Genomic DNA, 23,278 nt, shown 5'->3' with positions numbered 1-23,278 from the left:
ACTTAGTTTAGCGGTTGTGACAATACTTCAATATTAAAAGAATTTCTTTGATATTTCTTTAGTCCGTATAGACGATAAACGTTTTAATGTGTGTAGTATCACCATATACATAAATTATAGTATAATGTGTAATGATTATTTTTGGAATACATCAATTTTGCCGTTCTGTTAGGGATAAAATTAGTTTAAAGTCGTACCATATTAATATTATCCTATAATGCTCACTGCTTGACTTGGACGTCTCTTAGTAGGTAAGAGAAGATTAGAATGATGAATTATTGTATTTTTATCCTCATACCACTCAGAGCCACTATAAATATTTAACTTAGAAATAAACATCATTTTTTTCATACTTACACATGTCAAGTTCAACCCTATATTATGAACATTACATACATATTTATTCACGTCAATCGGGTCGCGTTCAACACTGATACGCTGATCACTGCCGATTAAATAAGAGTACATTTTTTAATCCGAATAACTCTCGTTGCGGTTAACGTAGCGGTGGCGGTTCCGTTCAAAGCAATTCATTAACCGCAGTGGCGGCATGGGCAACGGTGCGTACACTTGTTAATCATTGAATAGACAACTAGCGCCACGAATGTGTCTATATTTCGTCCCTTTAAATTAGTGGGAATTATATTACTCGTATCATTTTAATGATATTACTTAACACAAATGAGACTACAGACATTGATTGTAATATTGATTTTCTAGAACAATAAACATAGTAACTAATTAATAGATTTAATATGCGGTAATAAAGATTATTTTGCCGTTATTATTTACCTCAGTTAATTGTAGAAATTATTGCTGTACCTATATTAATAAATTAAATATTCAGTATGATTAGACGTTGCGGTTTAATTATATTTTCGTTTAATTATATTTCTGATTGTTGATAAATAAAATCTTATTCTTTGGTCTGTTAAATCCTTTCAATAAAACTATAAGAAAAAAGGTTCGATGAATACGTAATATCTTAATCTGAGGCGTCGGATGTCGATTGCGCAATAACAAGAGGTTGGATGAGCAAAAAGCAGCTGCAGACCCACTCGTAAAGCTCGTAACTAGAACCGTTACGCAATTCGGCAACGGCCTAATTGATTCCTCGCCCTTTCGACCAGACGGGGCGTCGCATTATCGAGCACAGGTGCCCCTACTCTCCGTTTATTTGCCTCCTCACGACAGACGACAACAATCGGCCCACCTTCGAACACGGGATTCTCGATGCTCGTTTCGCCTTTAATTGTATATCGAAAATTCTTTTCGTGACGTGACTCGATTAGTAATAAAGTTGAACGCGATGCCCTGTAACGGAAATGGCTTAATTTTCACTAACTTAGGAGCGTGGTGCTTGTTCACCGGCGAGCGGGGGGCTTGAGTTTTCTCCACCTATTAAAAGTGTGTGTAAATCGAGTGTTCTTTAATGTGAAATATAGAGAACTGCTAGTCAATTTGTATGCGCCTCAAATTCTCTCGTAAGTAATTTATCTGAAAGTATTTTTGGCGGCGAAGGGGTGCGACGTCTCGTGGAGTCCTTTGAATCTGTGACGTGTCTACTCTTTCAATTACATTAAAAGCTTAATTAAGAATATTAGCGGAGTGTCCTCGTTTACTTCCATGCTCTTTGGTAGTCGGTTTCTGTGAATTTTCCCGAGTTTGTTCGAGGAGTCTTCGCCGTCGGTCGAACTTCTGAGATGCTTAGACGAAATGCGGCTCGCAATTAGAGTAATGGACGTAACCTTCCCTGGCAAAATTAACGCCATTCGTCTATAGCGATGTTAGGGCGTACTCGGTACAATTAAGTTGTAAAATGGAGCAAGATTGCAACAAGTGCAGCGGGCTCCGTCGTGTCCACGGTCCATTTAACCTACTCAAGCTTGCCATACCTTCCTAAACCTTTGCTGATTTACTTTTCACATGAACACCTAATCGTAACTTTTATTCAAAAACTTGTGCAGTACTACTATCGAAATCCTGATAACATAATTTTTTGGTAGATTTAAAAGTTATGCAACTCAACAAACGGTAACAATTATATTTATTGAATAATAATATTTATAATGCACTATTGCATTATACAATGCTTATAATTATCTGTCTATAAAAATAAGGTAGATATCATATTATTTTATAGCACAAGAGAGAACAGCTGATCGTATTGACTCGTCGGCTTATAGTCCGCTTATAAAATCTTATGCTCGTCATTGCACTGATGACCCGTGCTCATCAGTGCAATGATAATAGCTAGTCATGACCATGATGATAATGATGATGATGATAATTATCGCTCTACTTCGCAAATCTCATTCGATTACTACAAGATTGTTATAAACTCAGTGGCCCAGATAATATTTGCATTATACAATCATTGTATAATGTAACAAATTTAGTGTATATATGTATAATAAAATATTTTAATAGATCAATCTATTTTTTAGTTTTAATTTTATACTTTAATTAATTTCGTGTCAAGTCATGTGAATGATGAACTTTCAACACAACAATTATATTTTGAAAAGATCTGTGATGATCCTATCTCAGAATAAACTCTTGAGTGTATACATTTATTTAAAACAATAATTGAAGCCAATAATGTGGTATATACTTGTATATTTTAATTTCTCCCTTGTGTGAAGTAGTTTAGAACATTGAAATATGTGGATAGTCTTCCTAACTGATTAATAACACACAAATTAAACCTGTAATTACGCGACCAATTCCAAAGAAAACCTGCAATATTATAAACATATAGAATAATGTATAAACTTATGAATCGTTTTTTATTTGCTGATCATACCTAAAAATATAGCAAAGTATCATTCTTGTTTCCTCAAACAATTTACCTAATGTCTGTAACGCTCCATCACTTTAACTTTCTATCTTCTCTCCGTCTTGCCATACTTTTAGACACATATGAATTCTTTTATTTTTCTTCCAACATGTGTACACTGGGAATTGATCTTAACGTTGTCGGGTAAAGGTTGATATTTCAATATTTGAGTACGGGACTTGTTGCTGCCCCTCAAACGGCCGCGCGCCGGATCAAGCTGTCTTCTCGAACTAGCGCTCTTCCTTCCCCATTTTCGGGCAAAACAAGGGAAAAGTGTTTTTGGGATGACAATATCGCTATCTGTTCGCGAACACATAATTTGTCGTACGAGACTTGATGTGGACACTCTCGATTTGCGTCGCCCTTTGATGTGATATAGTTACTCTTCTCTAATATGTGTATGACGCTTGTTTCTGGATCTTTGTAATATGCGTGCCTTTAATCGTATCAAGACGAGTGATATTTCTATTAGCAGATTGTATTTTATTGTATGATTAAAATTAGTTTTGTTTTATATTAGATTCGTTTATGTTTTAGGGAAAAGTGTAGCATTTTATTTGACTTCAGTGCTAGCGTTATAGCTCGTAAAAGTTTATATACGTTTTAACCTTAGTCACTTAAGTAATGTATTTCACGTAAAGATGATCAACTTAATTCAGTTCTTTTATGTAAAATATAATTCACCTGAATATATTTACGATGATAAACATCGTAGATATATATAGGTGAATTAGGTATATTTTTTTCTTTTATAGAAGAAAACATAATGTGTTTATAATAATTTTCATTGCCCTTATAATGAAAAGATCATGTCACTCATACCAAGACTTTTTCTGACAACTACGATTAAAGTACCACTATATACACTGTGAACCGGAATACAACACATTAAGACAAACCTAGTAAATATAAAAGAATTACGTGTTTTCTACACTTTTCAATGCACAGTTTATACTCATATATAAGTTAATTAAATGTTAATTTATTAATTTGTCGAATTCAATCAACATGAATATCTACAAGATCCATACAGTATAATTACTTCAAGATGATGTACTATATTATTTTTATTATTAAATCCAATGTTTCCTGCCGGTTTCACTTCAAACAAGCTGTTCCGACGTAACGCAATAAAAGCCCTCTCACACCGCTGAAATTTACCTTATTAATTTCGTTAGCGCGAAATAATCACGCTGGCTGCCTCCGCTGATCCTTAAAATTATTTACGCGGATACCCTCACATCCCCCACTGTAATAGCGAATGTTTTTGTATACACCATATACCTATGTAGGGTATAGATACAGTTGATAAAGTGAAAGGGTTCGTCAAAATCTTTTTAAATCTTTTTAAATCTTTTTGATGGAAAATTAATTCCTTCTCAAATATTTACAATTAAATTAAATATCTTTCCAATTCTTATTACTTTATGAATGCCTAATGATAGTTTATCAAGTTTTTAACAGGCAGCAGTTTATTAACAGGCGTTCTGCCGATGTATCGATTGTCTTTATTATTTCAGTGTTTTAAGAAATCTATGTAATCGGTCACAGACATCGATATCTGATAAGTAATGTATTATCGTCAATACGGCTATTCAAAATATACGCTTAATTAAATAATCGTACTTTGAGAAATTATAACAACTGCTTGTTTTTAGGTAAATAATATCAAGATATGCGAAATCCGAATACTTTACTGAAATTTTTTAAAAAAGAAAGAATGTTGGTTTGAAAAAAATAACCCTTTAGGCATTTTTTTCTTAAGACAGAGTCGGATACAAAGTTCTTTGCTATCTTTAAACAATTGTATAATTGTATTTTTTGTCCGTTTGTAAAACCAAAATTAGAAATATTGTTTTTAAAACTTTTACCGCAACTGTATATCAAAACTATCCGTGACATCTTGCAAGCGCCTTTTTGTACGCCAGACAATCTGATCGACCAACTTTGTACGAACTTAGTTATAGCTTAAGGAACTTACCACTTCATCCTACTATCTCGCGTCGCCGATAACTTTAAGATCTATGCGTCTCTATTAGAATTATTTGTTCTAGCAACTATACTTACTATAGTCTGACTATAGTTTCAAACTCTCCTCATAATAACAATAAGTAGAAATTAAAATAAGAAATATTCCTTCATGAGACAGCAAGACAAGACATAAAAGTATTCATGCACTACATGTCAAATATTTTTTGGAGTACTGCAAGATTATGGATAACACACAATAGAACTAAATTTATGACAAAAAGAAAAAAAGTTTTTCAATTACCTATTCAAGGAGTTGTTTCAGAGGAAACCCACCGCCCGTTTCTCGAACAAACGCCTCTATGAAAAGAAATCACCGAATAGGTGAGCGCGGGTAAACTCACGAGTAAACATTTGCGTATGTAAACTGGAATTATTCACGAAAAAACTTTTAATGGCGTCCCCGGAGTTCCCGTCAAACATTTATCAACAAAAGAACGAACGTCCCGCAGGCGATGGAACTTGAAATGTATGGAAATTACCCAGTCACGAGCGAGAGAACAATTCACTAACGTCGGCATAGGCAAATGTTTTTGTTGCAGCTTGTTTCGTTGTATAACTTGTTCGGATTTAAAGTTACAACTGTACAGTATTGTGTTAGCAAATAGTCCCCATCTTGTAGTATTAGAAATATAAAGGAAAAAGATTGTTAGAATCAAAATCCGCGAGTGATTCGTCAGTTGTTCGCTGTCGAGCGAGCAGAGCCCCTCGTTGGGCGCCAAATAACTCGGAACGGAATAATGAACCGCTTCAGATTCTTCAGCAAACAATCCCTGTCATTGCGCGACTGCATTGAGAAGATTTTGTAACTAGTGTTGAAATATTCATAATTTATTTATTATAATAAAGAAATTAAGTAGTTTTAGAAAGCGAAGAACTGAAGTTGCATGTTTATGCAGTACAATGGTAAATCAATAAAGGAAATGAAGCCTATTTTCTTTAATCCTATTTTTATTATTGTTGTGAGAACAAATATCGACACAATTTTAAAATTATTCACAAATATTTATGTAATATCTGCCTAATTTCCAAGATTAACCGAGAAGGTAGATAGAATAAATACGTTCCGAACGGACACCGTTTCATTTGCATTTCAATCAGAATGATATAGCCGTTGGAAAGGAAAATCCGCTCCGTCGCCTCACTTAAAGCTTTTGAAATATTCCTATAACTTCTGATTCTACGAGAAAAAAAGCCTATTTGAATTGGAAAGATCAAAGTGTAAAAATTTATCGTTACAAAAAAGCGCTGTATGAACGTCCAAAAAGACGTCAGGCACTTATTATTTCAACAGAGCGAGTGTCTCGTCTCCTCTCTCATTCTATTTGTCTTTTCGATTGTTCCGGTGCATAGACTCCTCCATTACTCAGCACTGAAAGGAAAGTTTTGTATTCAATTTGGTATTATAATTCCCATTTGAAGTCGCCACGCACCATCGCGTCGACATCGGCTATGTAAATGGGCGTTTCCGGGACTTAGTCGCATTTTCTCCAAAAAACGAATAATTTCTTGTTGGATTTTATACCTGAATTCGCAATGTTTCTCATCTCTCTCCTCTCATCCTCTTTCTATACTTGCGCTATTATATAATAATTATAAATATCGTTAAAATTGTTCTGGTACTTTGATACCTCATAATTGCCTTTAAAAGTAGGTATATGACTCAAGTGATGCAGTGTATAGTGACATAAACAAGTTGGCATTTATTTACTGAACCACGTTTCATTTCTAGATCTTTAGTTTGTGTAAATATTTCTGTGGGTTTACTTAACGGGAATTTTTATTCAACATCTCGTGTGCAGCCCCGGCGGGAGACAAGGAAACATTTCAGAGTTTCTCTTCAATTTAAAATGGAAACTTATCCCCCGGCTACCATAAAGTCTGCATTTTCCATAGAAATCCACCTAGCTCGCCGTAGTCGATCCTAACCGGTGTCCGCGCTGAATCCAACTGGATTTAGACCGTGCATTGGCTGAACGGGGCCTTCGAGAGAGTGTCTTGCATCTACGTACGACGCGACAGGTTTTATTTTATGAGATGTTTTCCGCCACCGTTTCACAGATACTAAAATAATAAGAGTTTTATGTCGCCACGTATTATGTAGCTTTTATGGCCCCCGAGCAGAGCTCGAGCGCTGTTACAGTAGCTTATAAGAGCTCTCGTGACGAAATAATTAACCCACTGTTGTTCGTATTAGACTCTGCTTCGTAATAACATTAAGTACATACACGTTTAACATTTTATTGCAACGTTCTGAGAATTTTACTCAAATTAACGCTTTAGTAAAAAATAAACCGTAACTCTTTAGCTATTATCTAAAATTCAATTAGCGGTATAACGAGATTGTATTTCATATGTTTGGTAAGGGTCAGATCGGCGTTAATTACGCGAAATTAATTCCGATCCCTATGAGTACCTTGAAAAACAATGAAGTTAATACGGGAACTAAATTTTCGAGAAATCAACAGGAATAATAACGGAATCGTTTATTAATTTATTATTATTTACTTAGACAATTATTGCTATTTAAAGTAATCTCAAGTACATGTAACATGTTTACTAGCGGCACAAAATCACGACTGAAGATATAAGACCACTGTGAACGTCTATATTCGGGCGAGAGACAAGGGACCGATAACAGATTACCCGCAAACACGTTTTAAATTCATTTCCCGACCCGAGCAGCGATCGCTACCGATAAAATGTGGGGACGACCCGGGAAACGGGGACATATTTACTTTGTCTCCCCACGCGATGCCCGCGGCCACTTGCCCGTTCAGGTAACGTTTCCAAGTGGCAAAATATTTGTACTGGCCCGTTACCCGTCTTTTCCGATTTAAGAACATTAGCTTCTTTTAAATCTGAACTTAGTTTTACATAAGACGTCGTCCCAAAATAAGAAAAAGCACTGTATTTCTTTAAATATCTTAGAGCTCCTAACTAAAATATTTTAAATGAGTTCTACTCACCTGTAATACAAATTTTATGTAATTATCTGTCCGTGACTTTGCAGTGTCACAAACAGATCTCGACCGTGGATAGAATAAATTACCAATGGTGACGGTAAGACTAACCTATTCGTAAAAAAACAGCGGTTACTCACAGTTTTCTTTGTGTTTAAAACTACGCTTACAAGCAAATATAATATTATTAAAAAGAGAAGCAAAAAAACAAATATTTGCACTGTAACGCATTAAGCAGTAAGAAAATTTTTCAGTCAAGTCTAAACTTAGCCCTTATTACGCAAAAGATTACCAAACAAGAAAATTTATATATAGGAACAAGTGTTCGTTGTCTAAACTCGGGAACTTTGTAGATAAGTCCATTAGCTTCCGCATTTTCAAACTACTCCGACAGGGTTTTACCACTTTCGATGTTGTCACACGTTTAGCTAAACAATCTGGACAATTGCTTTGTGGTAAAAGGCCCCATACGGAAGTTGTGAGATAATTGTATTGCTTTACATGACAGCAAACCATTTTTAGAAATTGAACTTATTTTATTACTTCCTTTACTAACGAGCACTAGGTATAAAGTAAAATATGGTTTATACAATTTCTTAGTAGTATTATATCAATCTTGATAAATTTACCGTACTAATATTTTTCATAAAAAATAATATAAAATAACTAACCAATATTATAAAGTTACAATTTCTAATACATTTAAACAGAAATTAAGGATTTAGTGGAAGTACTAATATGACAATTTTTTGAAGTGTTAATTAATTCTGTAATAATATAATTATAGATTTTAATAACACCATATAGATTAGTAGTTAGTTTTAATAGAAGCATTGTAAATATAAATATTGGTGTAACTATTTGATTTGGTATATAAAAAGTATTTTACATTTGCATTTTTAATATATCTATTGATTTAATATCACTTACTATTTGTACGTGAAAAACTTCGAAAGCTCAACTTAAAAAAAGATATAACTGAATTAATTGAGTTCTTGAAAAATGAAAAATTTTAGTAATAATCAATATTTTTTTGGTTACATTCGTCATTATTTCTTAGTGCTTTTGGTATTTTACTGAAATTGGTTAATTTTTTTCTATGTTTGAGAGTGTAAAACAGTAAGGTATAATGTAAGGGTTGTAGTTACCCGACAATATTGTTCCTCTAATCCAGTGGACATTTCCACAAAAGAAGGCGGGAGAATAGAGCCGAAAGTATTTAAATCTCAGTCGTTTTTATTTATTTTTGTTGAGCGCCGACGGCGGTTAAATATCTGAGGCTACCCGCGCATCCCAGAGACAAATGTAAACACGACATCGCCTTTGAAGCACCGCAACTCGCGGCAACGTCCGGGTTAGGTATGACTAACGTAACCAGACGTCCCGTTTTAAACGGGACTATCCCTTTTTATAATTACTAGTCCCGGTATCCTCAAAAGAAACTCTGGACCGCAAAATTGTCCCATTTTCGGAAACTCCACGAAAATTTGTGTAGTTGAGCGAGTTGGTTGTGATATTAATTATTATTGATAATTAAGGTGAATATGAAATTATGTACCAAGAATGTCAGTCTAACTTAAAGACTTTTAAGCTAACAATTTTTGAATAAATCTTTTAGAAATTGTTTTTTCATTGACTATCTACTAATTGACATAAATAAACCAATGTCCCGGTTTGAGTCAAAGAATAAATGGTCATGTTAAGTATGACTGCTTTCTATAAAGTTTTGACATAGAACAATTATTGTTTGGTTGTCTCTCTCTCTCTCTATATATATGTATATATATATAAAAGGTTTACTTCCAATAGTCGCGGTTTCGATTCTTCACACGGTGCAAACATTTGTATTTATGAGCATGTTTGTTTCTATCGGTTTGAGTGTTTTCTATGTATATTATATATATATTTACAAAAAATATCTAAGTATTTATATCAGTTGTCTAGTACTCATAACAGAAGCTCTTCTTATTGTGAGACTAGAGGGCGTTGTGTTAATTGTCCAGAGTTATTTATTATTATATTTAATGATATTAAATAATGAGAAAATAATTTATATATTTTATAGTCAATTAGAACTTATTTATTCTATATTTATAACCAACGTAAAATGTTAAATATCACAGCTCTACGAAAGTTTTTTTTAAGTTGATAGCATTGTTTATATTTTTTTCGAAGAAAAATAAAACACTGTAGCTAAATGTCTAAAAACAGCTGTTCGGGTGGTATTATCCAATATTATTATTATTTAACTGCTATCATAACACATTATAACGCATTCAATATTGTATTACAACTGTTTCTCAAAGAGACGACACTACATAAAGATTCTTTGACTTAACCATTAATATGGCAAAAAGGAGTGTGACAGTTTGCTCTCCTAGATTCCTCTAACTACGATTGGTACCTATCAAATATACTCAAAGAATATTTCAGACATATTTTCGTTTGAAATTTCTGTTTGAACATGTATTTTTAGTTTTAGGAAAATGCGCATCGTCTTTTGAATATCTGAGTATTAGATCGTGCGAAATACATGCATATTCCGACAATATTTCGAGATTACGTCATGTAAAATAAATTTAATTGGATTTTGTTGTACATTATTATAGTATTTTTGAATAATCGAATGAGATTCACTTATATACGAAGAGAAGTCAAGTGATTCTGTATATTTGTTTAACTGATGCTTCACATGTCGATATACTAAATCGGAGAGGCGTGAGAGGGCTTGAAATAACAAACGAAATCGCGGCCGTGTATCGGGCACGATATAACATTTGGAAGGCAAGAGGAAAATATGAAAAGGCAGAATATTGCCCGACGAAATTACGATAGCTTTAGATTCCGTACGGCCCATTGAGGGGTGAATTGTTACCTTCCTACATTGCTATAAAGAATCTATTTGTTTTTCTTCATCTCAAGTGATACAGATTGTGTTTTTCTTTCAATTTGTGAGTAGAAACCATAGGTGTGGTTCGTTAATAATACTAGAGATAAATAAATACATATTATCTGATATTATGAATATTTATGTAGGTAGGTTATCTCAACAAATTTGAATCTATTTATGAAAGTATGGGTTTTTATTATTTTACTCAAACAGACTGAGATAATATAAATTCTTATCATACATACATATCTATTCTGTGATAAAACCAATACTATTATTTATTTATTTATTGCCGTAGAAAATTTCTGTAATATATTTGAAAATTACTGACAGTCTCTGTGAAAACTCGAATATAGTATAATCACTGACATATTTGATAAAATCTAAAATATTGTTTCACAAATATTACACTTTTATATATGTAGTAGAGTTATTAAGTTATGAGTATTTTGCATAGAATTTTCTTTTATTGTTAATTATTTGTTATTAAAACTTGTAGTTATACAAATAGGACCAGAAAATAGGACAATAGGAATAAGGCAATAAAAATTTACAAGAAAAGTTTACTTGTATTTTGTTTTATATAGTAACCCAGTACAAGAAGAAAGAGCAGCATCCAATTAAAAGTAGTTAGTTGTAGGAGAGTCGCTTGGAGAATTGAATATTAGCATTAACAAGACAAATGTTCCGTTACAGTTTGATAGTTTCTCATTAGGAGACGGTCGGGACGGCTATACGGAAGTAAGCCGCTCTATACAACTGAAACTTATATAAATATCTACCTATCCATTCAGATTATTGTTAGATGCTTTTTATAGAAAATTTATATTTGTCCTTCTGTCGTACTTGTTTATTTCTTCCAATTAATTTCCATGTCTCTACTTTATCTATAGATAGAACTAAATAAAATAAATAATATATATAAATACATAACATAATATATATAATAATAAATAAAAATGTAAAAGTGATAATTGGATATTTAGAAATAGTGATTGGAAGCTTTAGGTATGCTCGTAAAAATATCTACTGATGTTTTAGTGACTTCAAAGACTTTAATTGCAAGCCATAAATTAGTTCTTTTTTATCAACCGCGAGGAAATAGAATAAAAAACACCTATAAGACATTTAGACATGCAAAATTTACCCCAGAAAAAATTAATAACAAGATTAACCAATGGGAGTATTCTAATATTTTCCAGTTCCTACGAGTATTATCATTTTTTAACCATTACTATTCCAGAACCGGTCTTACTCAATCTTGGGCATAATACATAAGTTTTTTAGTCCACCATGGAATATGCATATTAGAAAAAATATGCAGATACTTCACTTTGTTTTTCTTCAAATGTAAATAATTTATCCAAATTAATGAAATATTTTCCATAATTACTAGATTTCCAGGTTTATAAGTGTCAGTACCAGACGTAAGAAAAGTGTATTTATTAAAGTATCTTTAAAACAATTTTAAGAAAATTTACCACTCCAGATAGTGTGATTATTATCACACGTAGAATGCTGGGTCTTTCACGATAAATGGGAACCATTAACACGTTTCTTACAGTGACATTAGGCTTTATTGAATCCAGAGAAGTAACTCAATTTCACGAGAACAAAACAAAGTGGGGTCAAGATTAATTTTATTGAAGATAATTACGAAAATGTAGCTATAGCCGCTCGAAACGGTAGTCAACACCCGCATGCACCTTATGGAAATCTAGATCTTTGTCAAGCTTTCATTTAAGTTCTTTATAAAGTAATGGACGCCATAAAACACTGGGAGTGCGCCTGCCCACTGTGCTGTGTTTATTTAAATCGTCTCGCATGCAAATGAATGTCGGCTCTAAACGTTGTCCTTTGTTTCTCTCGCTCCATGTTATATCTGTTCACTTCTATCGCTTAACTTTTTATCTGATAAAATCATGTTTGTACAAATATACATATATAAAGGTATTAACATGAATATCTTATTAGGATTAAATTTTGCAATTTCACATCTTCCTATATCGTATGTTAATATAGAAGCTAGATAATAACTAACTCCTCCGAGGTTATTTTTTAAAAGTTCTTCTTGCTTACTCCTTTATTCGGAACTTATAATTTTGTTGTATTAATTCTTTAAATTAAAGGCAACTACACACTCTTACTACAGATAAGTATATCTATTCCCACTAAGTTTATTATGAGTCTATAGAATCTTCTATAGACGAATTCATATATTGTATAAATCAAGAAAATGTAATTTATGTAAAAGCTGTTGATACTACCAGGATTTCTTTTTAAACATTGTACATATATGTCCCAGCTAATTGAAGCTTTTCAAGTATGTAGCATAATTACAAACTGTAATTTACTGCATCAGAGTTGGTGTCAGGTCAACATAGTTTAGTTATAATAGTGCGGAAGTTAAAATGGTATGCGAGTTGCGCTCGAGTGGCGGTTAACGTCTGACGTCTCTATTCATTACTGGTGTAACCAACCCCCACAACTTTATTCACGCAGACCTACTACTACTTTTCCTATAAAGTAGAGTTGTGACAGCGAATAATGTCTCCATATATTGTTCTGGGGCTAAGAGGTTTTCCTCCTAGTTCTGATGAGTATTGTTAACTTTTACATTGTTTCATATTATTTTATCGCTGGCTCCACAATATTTTACCTAAGTTAGACGTTAATCTTTAATCTTGGGCAGAATTAACTTGATCGTTACAATCGAAGAAAACAGGTCGTTACGGTGTATTAATGAGTGGGGAAGGTCTTAATATCCGACTTCGAGCAAAGAGTTTCCCGATAATCGATACTTGGGAATATCGATTATGAAGTTAGTGCGAAAATCATCCGGTGTGGGTGGGCGCTTGACAAATGTCCGTTATAAGCGTTGAACAAATTGGTGCAATTAATTACGAGTAGAGCTGGCAACGTTCAGCCGACAAATATTATCAAGATCGTTAATTTCGACATCTTAGTCGAAGGCGTTTCTCTCCGATAATATGTTACTGATGGCGTGGCGCACGTTATACGCGACGGGTGACGATAATTAGTACGTTCAATAATTAGATGCATATGATTTTGTGAATAACGGAAATAGTACACATATTAAACAAATTATTTATTTAGTAATATTTTACACCTCCGTATTCAAAAAATATTGTGGTTAATAACAGTATAAGTTACAATGGTTTTTTTATTGGAATATTTTCATATTCCTAACAATGGTTTATTATAAATACATAGAAATGGAACTGTAAATGATATGTATACTGCATGAATCTGAATTAATAAAACGCTGAACTCGACTCCTGTTATAACTCAGCGAAATTCAACTGCGAACTCTCGTTCTTTTTTGTTCTGTAGTTCAACTAATAATGTTTTATCGGCTATGAAAGCTACTGTTAAACCTCATTCGGCTTTAGAAACTGAAGCTTTGTAAAAAAATCTGTAATTAATCGAATCGTGTTCAATTGAACGCGAACATTTCCTTTCAGTTGCAGTAATTCTCTTTTTATAACTTCACTGTAAACTCGAATAGACTTTTTTTTAGATTGTGATTACTCAAACAAAAAGCCTTTGCAAATAATTTAATGACCATAGGTTATAACGATTTTTTAATAATGTTTATTTTTCATAAATTCTTTTACCATTAACGATGTAGTTGGAGCGGGAACACAACGACTATTTTTGAAAATCTGAATATTAGATAAATGTGTATATTTCCCAAAAGGGCTCACAGCAAAGAAGACAACAAGTCAAAGGTGACGTGTAATAAACAGATATCAAAAATACAAAGTTTATAAAAAGAATGGTAGACAAGCTGCCAGCAACAAACGGTATTATGAGAAACCAACAAATTAAAAAGTACCTTGATGAATTAATGAGGAATATACATGTCAACCAAAATTTGGAATTTAGTAATTTCATTTCTAATGACTTACTAATACGGCTTATTAGTATACTACTATAAATAATTGTAAAGTAGATGAAAGAGATTACCATCTAATCTAATTACTTATACAAATATAATGCAAAATTATATTGTACAGAACCAAAATGCGGTAAATATTTTAAAAACAAGAGATATTATCTCCTAAAGAAATAACAAAGAATTTCAAATTATATCTGAGGGTTTAATAAATTTTTAAGTAGGAAATATTACAAAATAAATTCATGTTTATACCTGTCTAATATGAAACTAAAGGAAAAATATTGCGTTAGTTTATGAAAATCATCCTCAATTCCGTTAGTATCTAGAGTGACTAGTAAAACATAACCTTTCTGTTTAGTTTTGCTTTTTATCATTTTTAGGGTGCTGCATATTTTATTATATACCTGCTAAAGCAATCTGTGCTTCACAAATCTCGTGTATATAACAATTCAATTCTGTCGAGTTGCTTAGCTCATAAAATACGAATATAAAACTGTGAGAGTAACACATGACTCTTAATGAAAAGTATATTATCTCACATAAAAACATTTTACGCTCGTTTCAACGGTGGTTATTAAATTAAATCATAATTTACACACGCCGAGTTAAATCAGACTGTAAGCTCGTGAAATCGCAATAAAAATTATTAGACTCGTTACAGCTTTTTCCCGCTAGACCCTTTTTATTCTTTTTCATATTAGACCCGTTCTCAGGAACAATGACGTCATAAATGCCGAAGCGATTTTTCATTCCCATCGTAAATGTTCGTTTTCTCTGTACTGTACGTTTTATTTCGGCCACAGTAACAATGTAGCAGTGTGACATGTGAATTTATTATTAATTTTTATATGATCCTTGCCTAATTTGACACCCTTCCTAAACCGTTAACATCGCATATATGTACATATTAGACAGTAAACTAGAACCAAATCTCAGAGCTTTCCTTTTAGATAATCGGATGTTGGTCAAATTGCAATCGCCTAAATAGCTTCTAGAGATTTTTGTAGCCTATGCACGTAGGTATCTCGATGCGATCGCATATAAAAATGAAAGATTATAGATATTCTATAGTATAAGCGTTGGTATATTAGTATAAATAATAATTAAGTTTCAGTACGTACTGACTTTTATGTTACAATTGGAAAACATTTATTATTTATAGTAATATAAAATACAGGCTATATTATAATATATTGACGAACATATGTCATCTATACAATAAATGTTTGAAACCGTAAATATGTCGAAAATATTGCCTGCTACATGTAGACCTTTTCAATTGTCAATCGATTAATGTCTCCTGAACAGTGTTAGAGGCGCATAAATATTTCATTGACATCGATAGTGGGCTGACGGTCGTTTACAACCATCATAAAAATCGCTTAAACCAGGTTTAGGGGGACTAGTTGACACATACGGGATATAAATTACTATAATAGTGTGTACATGCTTTAGTTTTGAATATTTTCTTTTACTATATACCAATTTGCTTTGTATAAAAATAAAGCGTATACTTTTTAAATAATTCCCTTACGATAATGACTACATAATTACGATCCCAAAATAGATATGTAGCTAAAATTCTAAGCAAAATTTGATCGAAAGACTTTAAAAATAACTAAATAGACATGTTTAGATATCTATTCTTGTATAAAATAAATTGAAATGTAGCTGATCTCGTAAATACGTACAATAAAATATCCATAGATTTTATCAATTCAGGCTGTTCAAATATACCTCCTTAAAATCACATCGATCACTCTTCCGACCCAAATTTGACTTTCGCACTCTCTGAATTTCTATGTAAGGGTTCACAAGGGCGACAAATCAATCAATAAAGGTTTTCCCTGTGGTCACAACTCAACACCTACTAAAGTTTTGATACTACTAACATTTGGAAGATTTAAAAGGATATTATTGACCTTTTTGATACTTTTACAAGGAAAGCAGTGTAATGTATACATATGTAACAATAATAAAACATATGTTTTTTTTTTCGTATAATAATTATATAAGTTATTATTATATATATTAGTCTTTATTAATACATATTGTGCATGAAAATACAAAACACCTAATAACTGACTTCTTTTAATAGCAATATTATTAAAGTTCAATACATTATTAAAATACATTAATATTCTATAATTGTACAAAGGAGCATATTTTGACATATGTATGTATTGTATGTACATTTATCCAACAATTCAAAGAGTCAAAGTACAAAGTACATTCAATAAAATCTGTTTATTCCATCTACATATTTACCATGTTTCGAGGGACATTTTATATCACTAATAGATTATCCGTATTGATTCCCGACAATGGACCTTGATATTCCTCTTTGACCACGTAAACATATCATTCCGCGTCCGTGGTATATCTCAAAAAAGGGCCGGGACCCGCTCTTCTGATCTAAGTAAACCTTTCATGTAATTTTATTCCCGATGTTTTGATATGAGAGGCCCTCGAATCACGTTCATTCAAATGACATATTGAAGAAACATGAAGAGCATGTCCTGTCCACGAGTAAAGATCCGCAGTATTCCTTCAAGAGGAAAACAAAATATCATCAAACAAAGAGCCAATGTGGGGAATTGATTTTGCTAGTCCAATCTTACTCGTATGCGGGTTTTGTCTATGAAGCACGATTATTTAATAGTTACTATATATATATAATTTATATTACTGCTCTTTAGGTACAAACTATCCGTTAATAAGTACGCAATACGTATAAATATTTTATATTTTTATTAGTCGCATGGTTACATGTGGTAGTTATTGTCTATAGTTTGTTTGTTAATTAAAAAATATATACGGATTTGCTATAGAACATAATGTATATCTCAGGACAATACACACAGCGCCATCTAGTCGAAAGGCAAACAGTGCTTATATAGTGCGTACTAGTACCCAAGAAAAATATATTTTTCTTTCCAAATCATATTAGACATATTACATGTATAACATCATTAAAAACTGTATCAGTTACAATTGGAGAATTTAAACTTTCTTTACACTTTTCATATTATGGAATAACAATTATCATCATCGTCATCCTCATAATGAAGGTATTCAACATCATTCTTCATTACCGTGAAAAATTATGGAAACGAAAGCCCTGTTTTCCAACCCAATCCGACATTCTGCTCCAAAATTTCCATCCCTGTTGTTTCTTTGTTGTGAAAAATGTTATTTAATTTCAGGCAATTATTACACGCGCTCTACGAAATTACTCCAAGGAATAGGTCCTCGCGGATGTTGGTTTTATTTCAGAAGAAACGGTTCTTTTTTCTACAATGAAAGCTTTATGCCACAAAATGGGAATCCCGCTGTTAGCGTAATCTGCTCTTTATTATATTATGTAAATTACAAATATGCTTTCCTGTTATTTATTATAATCCATCGATAAATATTCTGACTGTGGCATTACTTATGATAAGTCCAAGTTACTATTTACTGTGAGAATTGATAATATTCAAATCGTATAACGTAGGTGAATGTGTTAAGGTAACTGTAGTTGAGTAAGTTATTGCAATGTTTGCTCTGATAGAGACGACAATGTCGCGTCAGCATGTCGGTTATCACTCTGTCATTTTATTGAAAGTGTTTGGGGGAAGTAAGAAGGATGCGTTCTGGCTTTATTAAGTGTCTCCTGTGAGTGATATGTAAGGTGTGGCAGGTGTGGTGATATGCGCGATACAAAATCCGCGACTCCAGCTTCACATAGGACTGTACGTAACAGTAGACGTATTGTTATTCTACGTCATGTCATTTGTACATTTGCTTTATTACGCTGGGTGATTTATACCTTCGCCCGGTGCGTTTAACTGCTGAGGTCTGTCATTTCGCCGTCTTAAATTGAGATTGATCCCAGGGAAGGGTGGGTTGACGTTTACACTGACGTGACTCGAAATTGTATTTTTGTTTTATTTTTTGTTATTTGCTGCTTACTTGGTACGTTGACGGCTATGTGTATAATGTACATATATTATGCAAATCAGATCACTACTACAATTTATTTCATTCTCGCGTACACATGTTAGGTTAAGAATTTTAACCTACCAAGAGATTTTGATCGGGACTTCTCAGGTAACCGGTTCTAGTGCATACCTAATTGGACAACAAAAGGTATATTCGATGACTTTCTCCTACACTATTTCTAACGTCTCGATGCGGTACGACTAGTAAATAACAAACATCAAATAGGATTCGAACCCGAGTCTCACGGCTCGGATAACCAAGAGATGCGCATTGAAACTTATCGGATCAAGATGTTTATAAGATATTTTTCGTGTGGCATACCTGTTCTATAGATCTGTCATATGAAAATATAGTCTTGTGTTAAAAAATTCGTAGATATTTAAAGTACGCACTAATTATATAATATAAAGCATGATTAAGCCTATAAGTGGTTTACACTTACCAGCCATAAGCGTCAGTTGAAAAAGATCTATACATATTAAATAATGGTCTCGGTGGTCTAGCGGTTTAACACACCGCTTTACATCCGATCGTCGCGGGTTTGATTCCTCGCATGGTGCAAACATTTGTATTCATGAGTATGATTGTATCAGTCTGGGTGTTTCTATGTATGTTATATATGTATTTAAAAATATATATATCAGATGTCTTGTATATCCATGACACAAGCGTGATTTATATAGATGTGTGATTTATATAGAAATGTTTATTTATTAATGGAAAAGAAATAAAGCATAATAACTGACAAATTAAAGTTGTTCTCGTTTGATGTTGATTAAAAACAATTTATTTTGTCATTGTTACAGAGAGGCTCCGACGAGCTTCTTTCGCAGAGTGGCGTCACCGTCATGGCGCCCGCCGCTCCGCATCACGCCGACAACAATAACCAGGACTCAGCTGCGAAGAAGGTACTTCATTTAAAAACTACTATTTAACTGCATTTCTAATTATTTGAAAAATAATCTAAAATGTCAAACAACCTTAATATTTCTACTCAGGTGTGGTACTACCCTCAAAACTGGTGTAATTTGTATGAACATGTCATGGTGAAGATTAATTTCTAAATTATTAGGATTTAATTTTTTCTTTTATTTATATAACTACGGTGGTAAAGAAGCAAACGGCCTATCTGATGGTAAATGGTTACCGTAGTTTATGGACACCTGAAATACCAGGGGAGTTACGTGTCTATTGTCTAGATAGACTATTATACCATATCTTTCAATCGACAATATATTTCATATAGCTGAATAACATGTATCTATTATATATTCATCAACAATTTTCTATTTCCAAATTAATATACCTACTTATAATAAGAATTCAAATAGAACTTTGTTTAATCTACATATGAATGTTTTTCTACGACTAATCTTAATATATCAATATGAAGCAACTGGATTGATACTGTGCAGTAGTGTGTACGTGATACATTCCCGTAAAGCTTCCATGATAAATCGTTTAGTCTCAGGAGTCATGTACACCTATAACTCATCAAAACGATACCTTCTGCGGAATAAATAACATACTACTCTTATTTAAACTCGGCTTTAAGCCACATGAACTTTCCGTCTTTATAAATTCTATAACCAGTTGAAAAACTTCTTAGAAACAAAATAAAAATATAAAAATGTGTGATTTGTATTGAATGTTCAATATTAGCAGCTATTTTCAATCTCAAAAATATACTTCTCTGATAGCATAATTAATCGAAAAGCGATTAATGGCTATGAAACGATAAAACGACGAAATCGCGAAACCGAAATAAGTATTAAAATAAAAGGTCCCTCATAAAAAGCCAACGTGCCATAAAGGGGCTTCCCCAGAGGCTTCGAAGGCCAAATTTTTATTAATCTCTACCCTGACCTGGCGATATTGAATGGATTTTTACGTAATACATTGAATCAAAATTGAATTGTTAATTTTCAGCAAATGAATTCTTTTAGATGTCCCTGATTGACAATTTCAACAGATTCTTTTATTAAAATTATGCTAGTATTAAAATATCTTACTAGATATTTGTACAAATATAATTTTGGTTTTGTTTTCAATTGTACATAGGGGGCCTCTTATGTTACAATGTATTTTTTTTAATTTCATCTCTTGAATAATATCTGAACTACGTGTAAATATAATATATCAGTACATATGCACGACGTATTAGATAATGTCATGTATGCAGTACATAAAGATATAAAGTTGCACCTTAAATACATTATGGTAATAAACGTAGATGTAAATTTCAGATGTATGTTTCAATGTTTATTTTTAAATAACATAAACGAATACTCCCGTACAATTCTGAAAACACGAGATAAATTTACATCAAAAGAACTTCCATTATCTTACTTTGTTGAACATTCTCCTTTCACTGGGGGTAATTTATTAGGTTTGCAACAAGATATTATTTTCTATCCGGTTATAATGTATGACATTAAGTCAATATCTTTTATTGTACTGTTTGTTTTCACTTCTAAAACAAAATTATTGCTCGGAATGAACTTTCAGATTGTTTTATTTTCATCATCGCACAACTTACATACGTCATATAACTTTCGCATATTTGCGGAGTAATCCCAGACAAACTTTAGTTAGATTGAATTCTTAATTTGCTCTAGAGGTTTCTATATTATCTGAATTCGTACATGTTGCAATCATTATCTTGTGTAACTTAATTATAACTTCATTTTCATTGTTGTTACGGGTATTGTTTGAGTCAAGAGTTATATGAATATCGTATTATTACAATTCGTCGCGTGTTTGAAATTGTATATAGGTATCCTTATGGGTAATGTAAAGGTAAAAAACCTTTATAAAAATAAGCTTTTAGTATCCATAATAAAATAAATGAGAATAAGTCCGACTGTCCATTATGCGTTATTAAGTTCCGCTGCCCGCTATCCACTTTCCAACTCTACGATCAGACTGTGGTGTGTATTCATTAACTTGAGTACTAATGAATAATATAACAATTCTCTTTCTCATACTCTTGTCGCTGTACCAGACTTGTCCTAAATGATATTCAATTGTTGAATGTCTAAAAGCTGAGTGTTCTATGTTGTTACAGTACTCTCATATGTTTGCCATTTAGTTTCAAGATTTCACATACTATTTAGAATGCAAATGAATCGTTGTAATATAATATAATCACCTTGACTATTCTAGAAAATATTTTATTAATTATATAATACATATTTACACGTACCTTTATGTAGGTTTTATTATTAAGCATGTTTTATTTTTATATTAAAAAGATGGGATAAAAATACACGTTTATTTTTCACTGCTACATTCATCTTTTCATAATTGATGTTTGTACCTTTACAGAATCGCATTGAAATACCAACCATCTGAAACACTAAAAGATAGAAAAAACCAACCTTCCTATTTTGTAAATATCTTTTGTATAATATCCTTGGCTATCATTTACGTAAATTAAATATAAATGAAGCATCTCGCCAAAAAGGTACATTTTTTTTATTCTTTCCCGCGGGCAGTTTATTCTTCCTCTGTCAACGGTCATTATGTCACAGCTCATATTATAGAGAAACGATTATTATTTTATTCAGAAAAAGCTACTAGAATTATATCAAATAGATTACCATTATATCAAATAGAAACCATAGATTCTATGGAATTATTAAATATATTTTACACTACGTACATTGTAAAAAAATATTAATTACATTTCACTGAATAAAATAGGGTAACGTTTTAGTTCAGTATATCTACATTTTGCCGACCTTACTTGCTAGAGTCGACCTAAAAAAACCTCACCGCAGTAATCTTAATTACATTGTGATCTCGTTACAGTCCGGCCTTAATTCATAATTAAATAGGGACGTGTCCCTGCGTCGCTTATTTATTTGCTATTTTATGGTTTTGCGATTCTGCCACCTTTTTTTCGCAGCGAAAATTTAGGCACTGGCATTTTTGTGACACCCCTTCTTCTTTGTCGCTCTGAATATTCATTTAGAACCCATCGGCGGAATGGCGAGTCGTTTTTAAAAGTATTTTTTTATGTCCTCTCTTTGTGTTGTTCGGCGAGCACCTCTTTCTATGAAAATATTGAAGGAAAACACTGAGTAACCGTTTTTACAAAATGTTTTATGAGACGAGCTTATCTTGTCATGAAAATCTTTATATTTTTTAATAATAACCACACAGATTTATGTATTTCTACTGAGCAGACAAAAATACTTATGCGGTTGAAGCTACTGCGGACAAAACTTAATTTGCCTCCAAAACTTCCTTAAGAAGAAGAAGGTCTGCCCCCGTCACTCAGTTATACAGCGGCGTACAATCAAATGACATGGTTTGACAACTGACATCCCTGACAACTGACAGGTCGTATTTTAATAATGGAATGTTTTCACTTAACGAATACCGTATCAGAGCACGTCTGTAGAAAACACACTAATCAACCCTCGTCCTCTTTGACCGGGTCATTAATGTCCAAATAAAGTAATTAATTATGTTCCCTGTTTTTTTTCCCCTCATTTTCCTCTGACGTCGGCTTGTAAAAACGTAGAGGGCCCAACGCCGTGAAGATCAATCAAATCAGAGGATGGTGCGAAGGGGCTCCGCGTTTACCACTACTTAAGCATTTACGAGGTTGTCTTTCGGAGTTACGACTCTGCTTGCACAGCTTG

At 32.7% G+C, this 23,278-nt stretch overlaps 1 protein-coding gene across 9 annotated transcripts in view; it reads left to right on the top strand.

Moving 5' to 3' along the window:
* The window catches only part of LOC131843702 (polypyrimidine tract-binding protein 1), a 455,306-nt gene that overhangs the window by 386,632 nt on the left and 45,396 nt on the right, over window positions 1-23,278 (top strand). For all 9 annotated transcript variants that reach the window (XM_059192399.1, XM_059192402.1, XM_059192400.1 and 6 more), the window contains one exon: window positions 19,433-19,534. In XM_059192399.1, the coding sequence (XP_059048382.1) occupies window positions 19,433-19,534 (102 nt within the window). The remainder of the gene's footprint in view (window positions 1-19,432; window positions 19,535-23,278) is intronic.

The sequence above is a fragment of the Achroia grisella genome, unplaced genomic scaffold (assembly GCF_030625045.1).
Source record: "Achroia grisella isolate CSIRO2021 unplaced genomic scaffold, CSIRO_AGI_Agris_v1 utg327, whole genome shotgun sequence".
Classification (NCBI taxonomy): domain Eukaryota; kingdom Metazoa; phylum Arthropoda; class Insecta; order Lepidoptera; family Pyralidae; genus Achroia; species Achroia grisella.
This window is presented reverse-complemented; position numbering and strand designations above follow the sequence as displayed.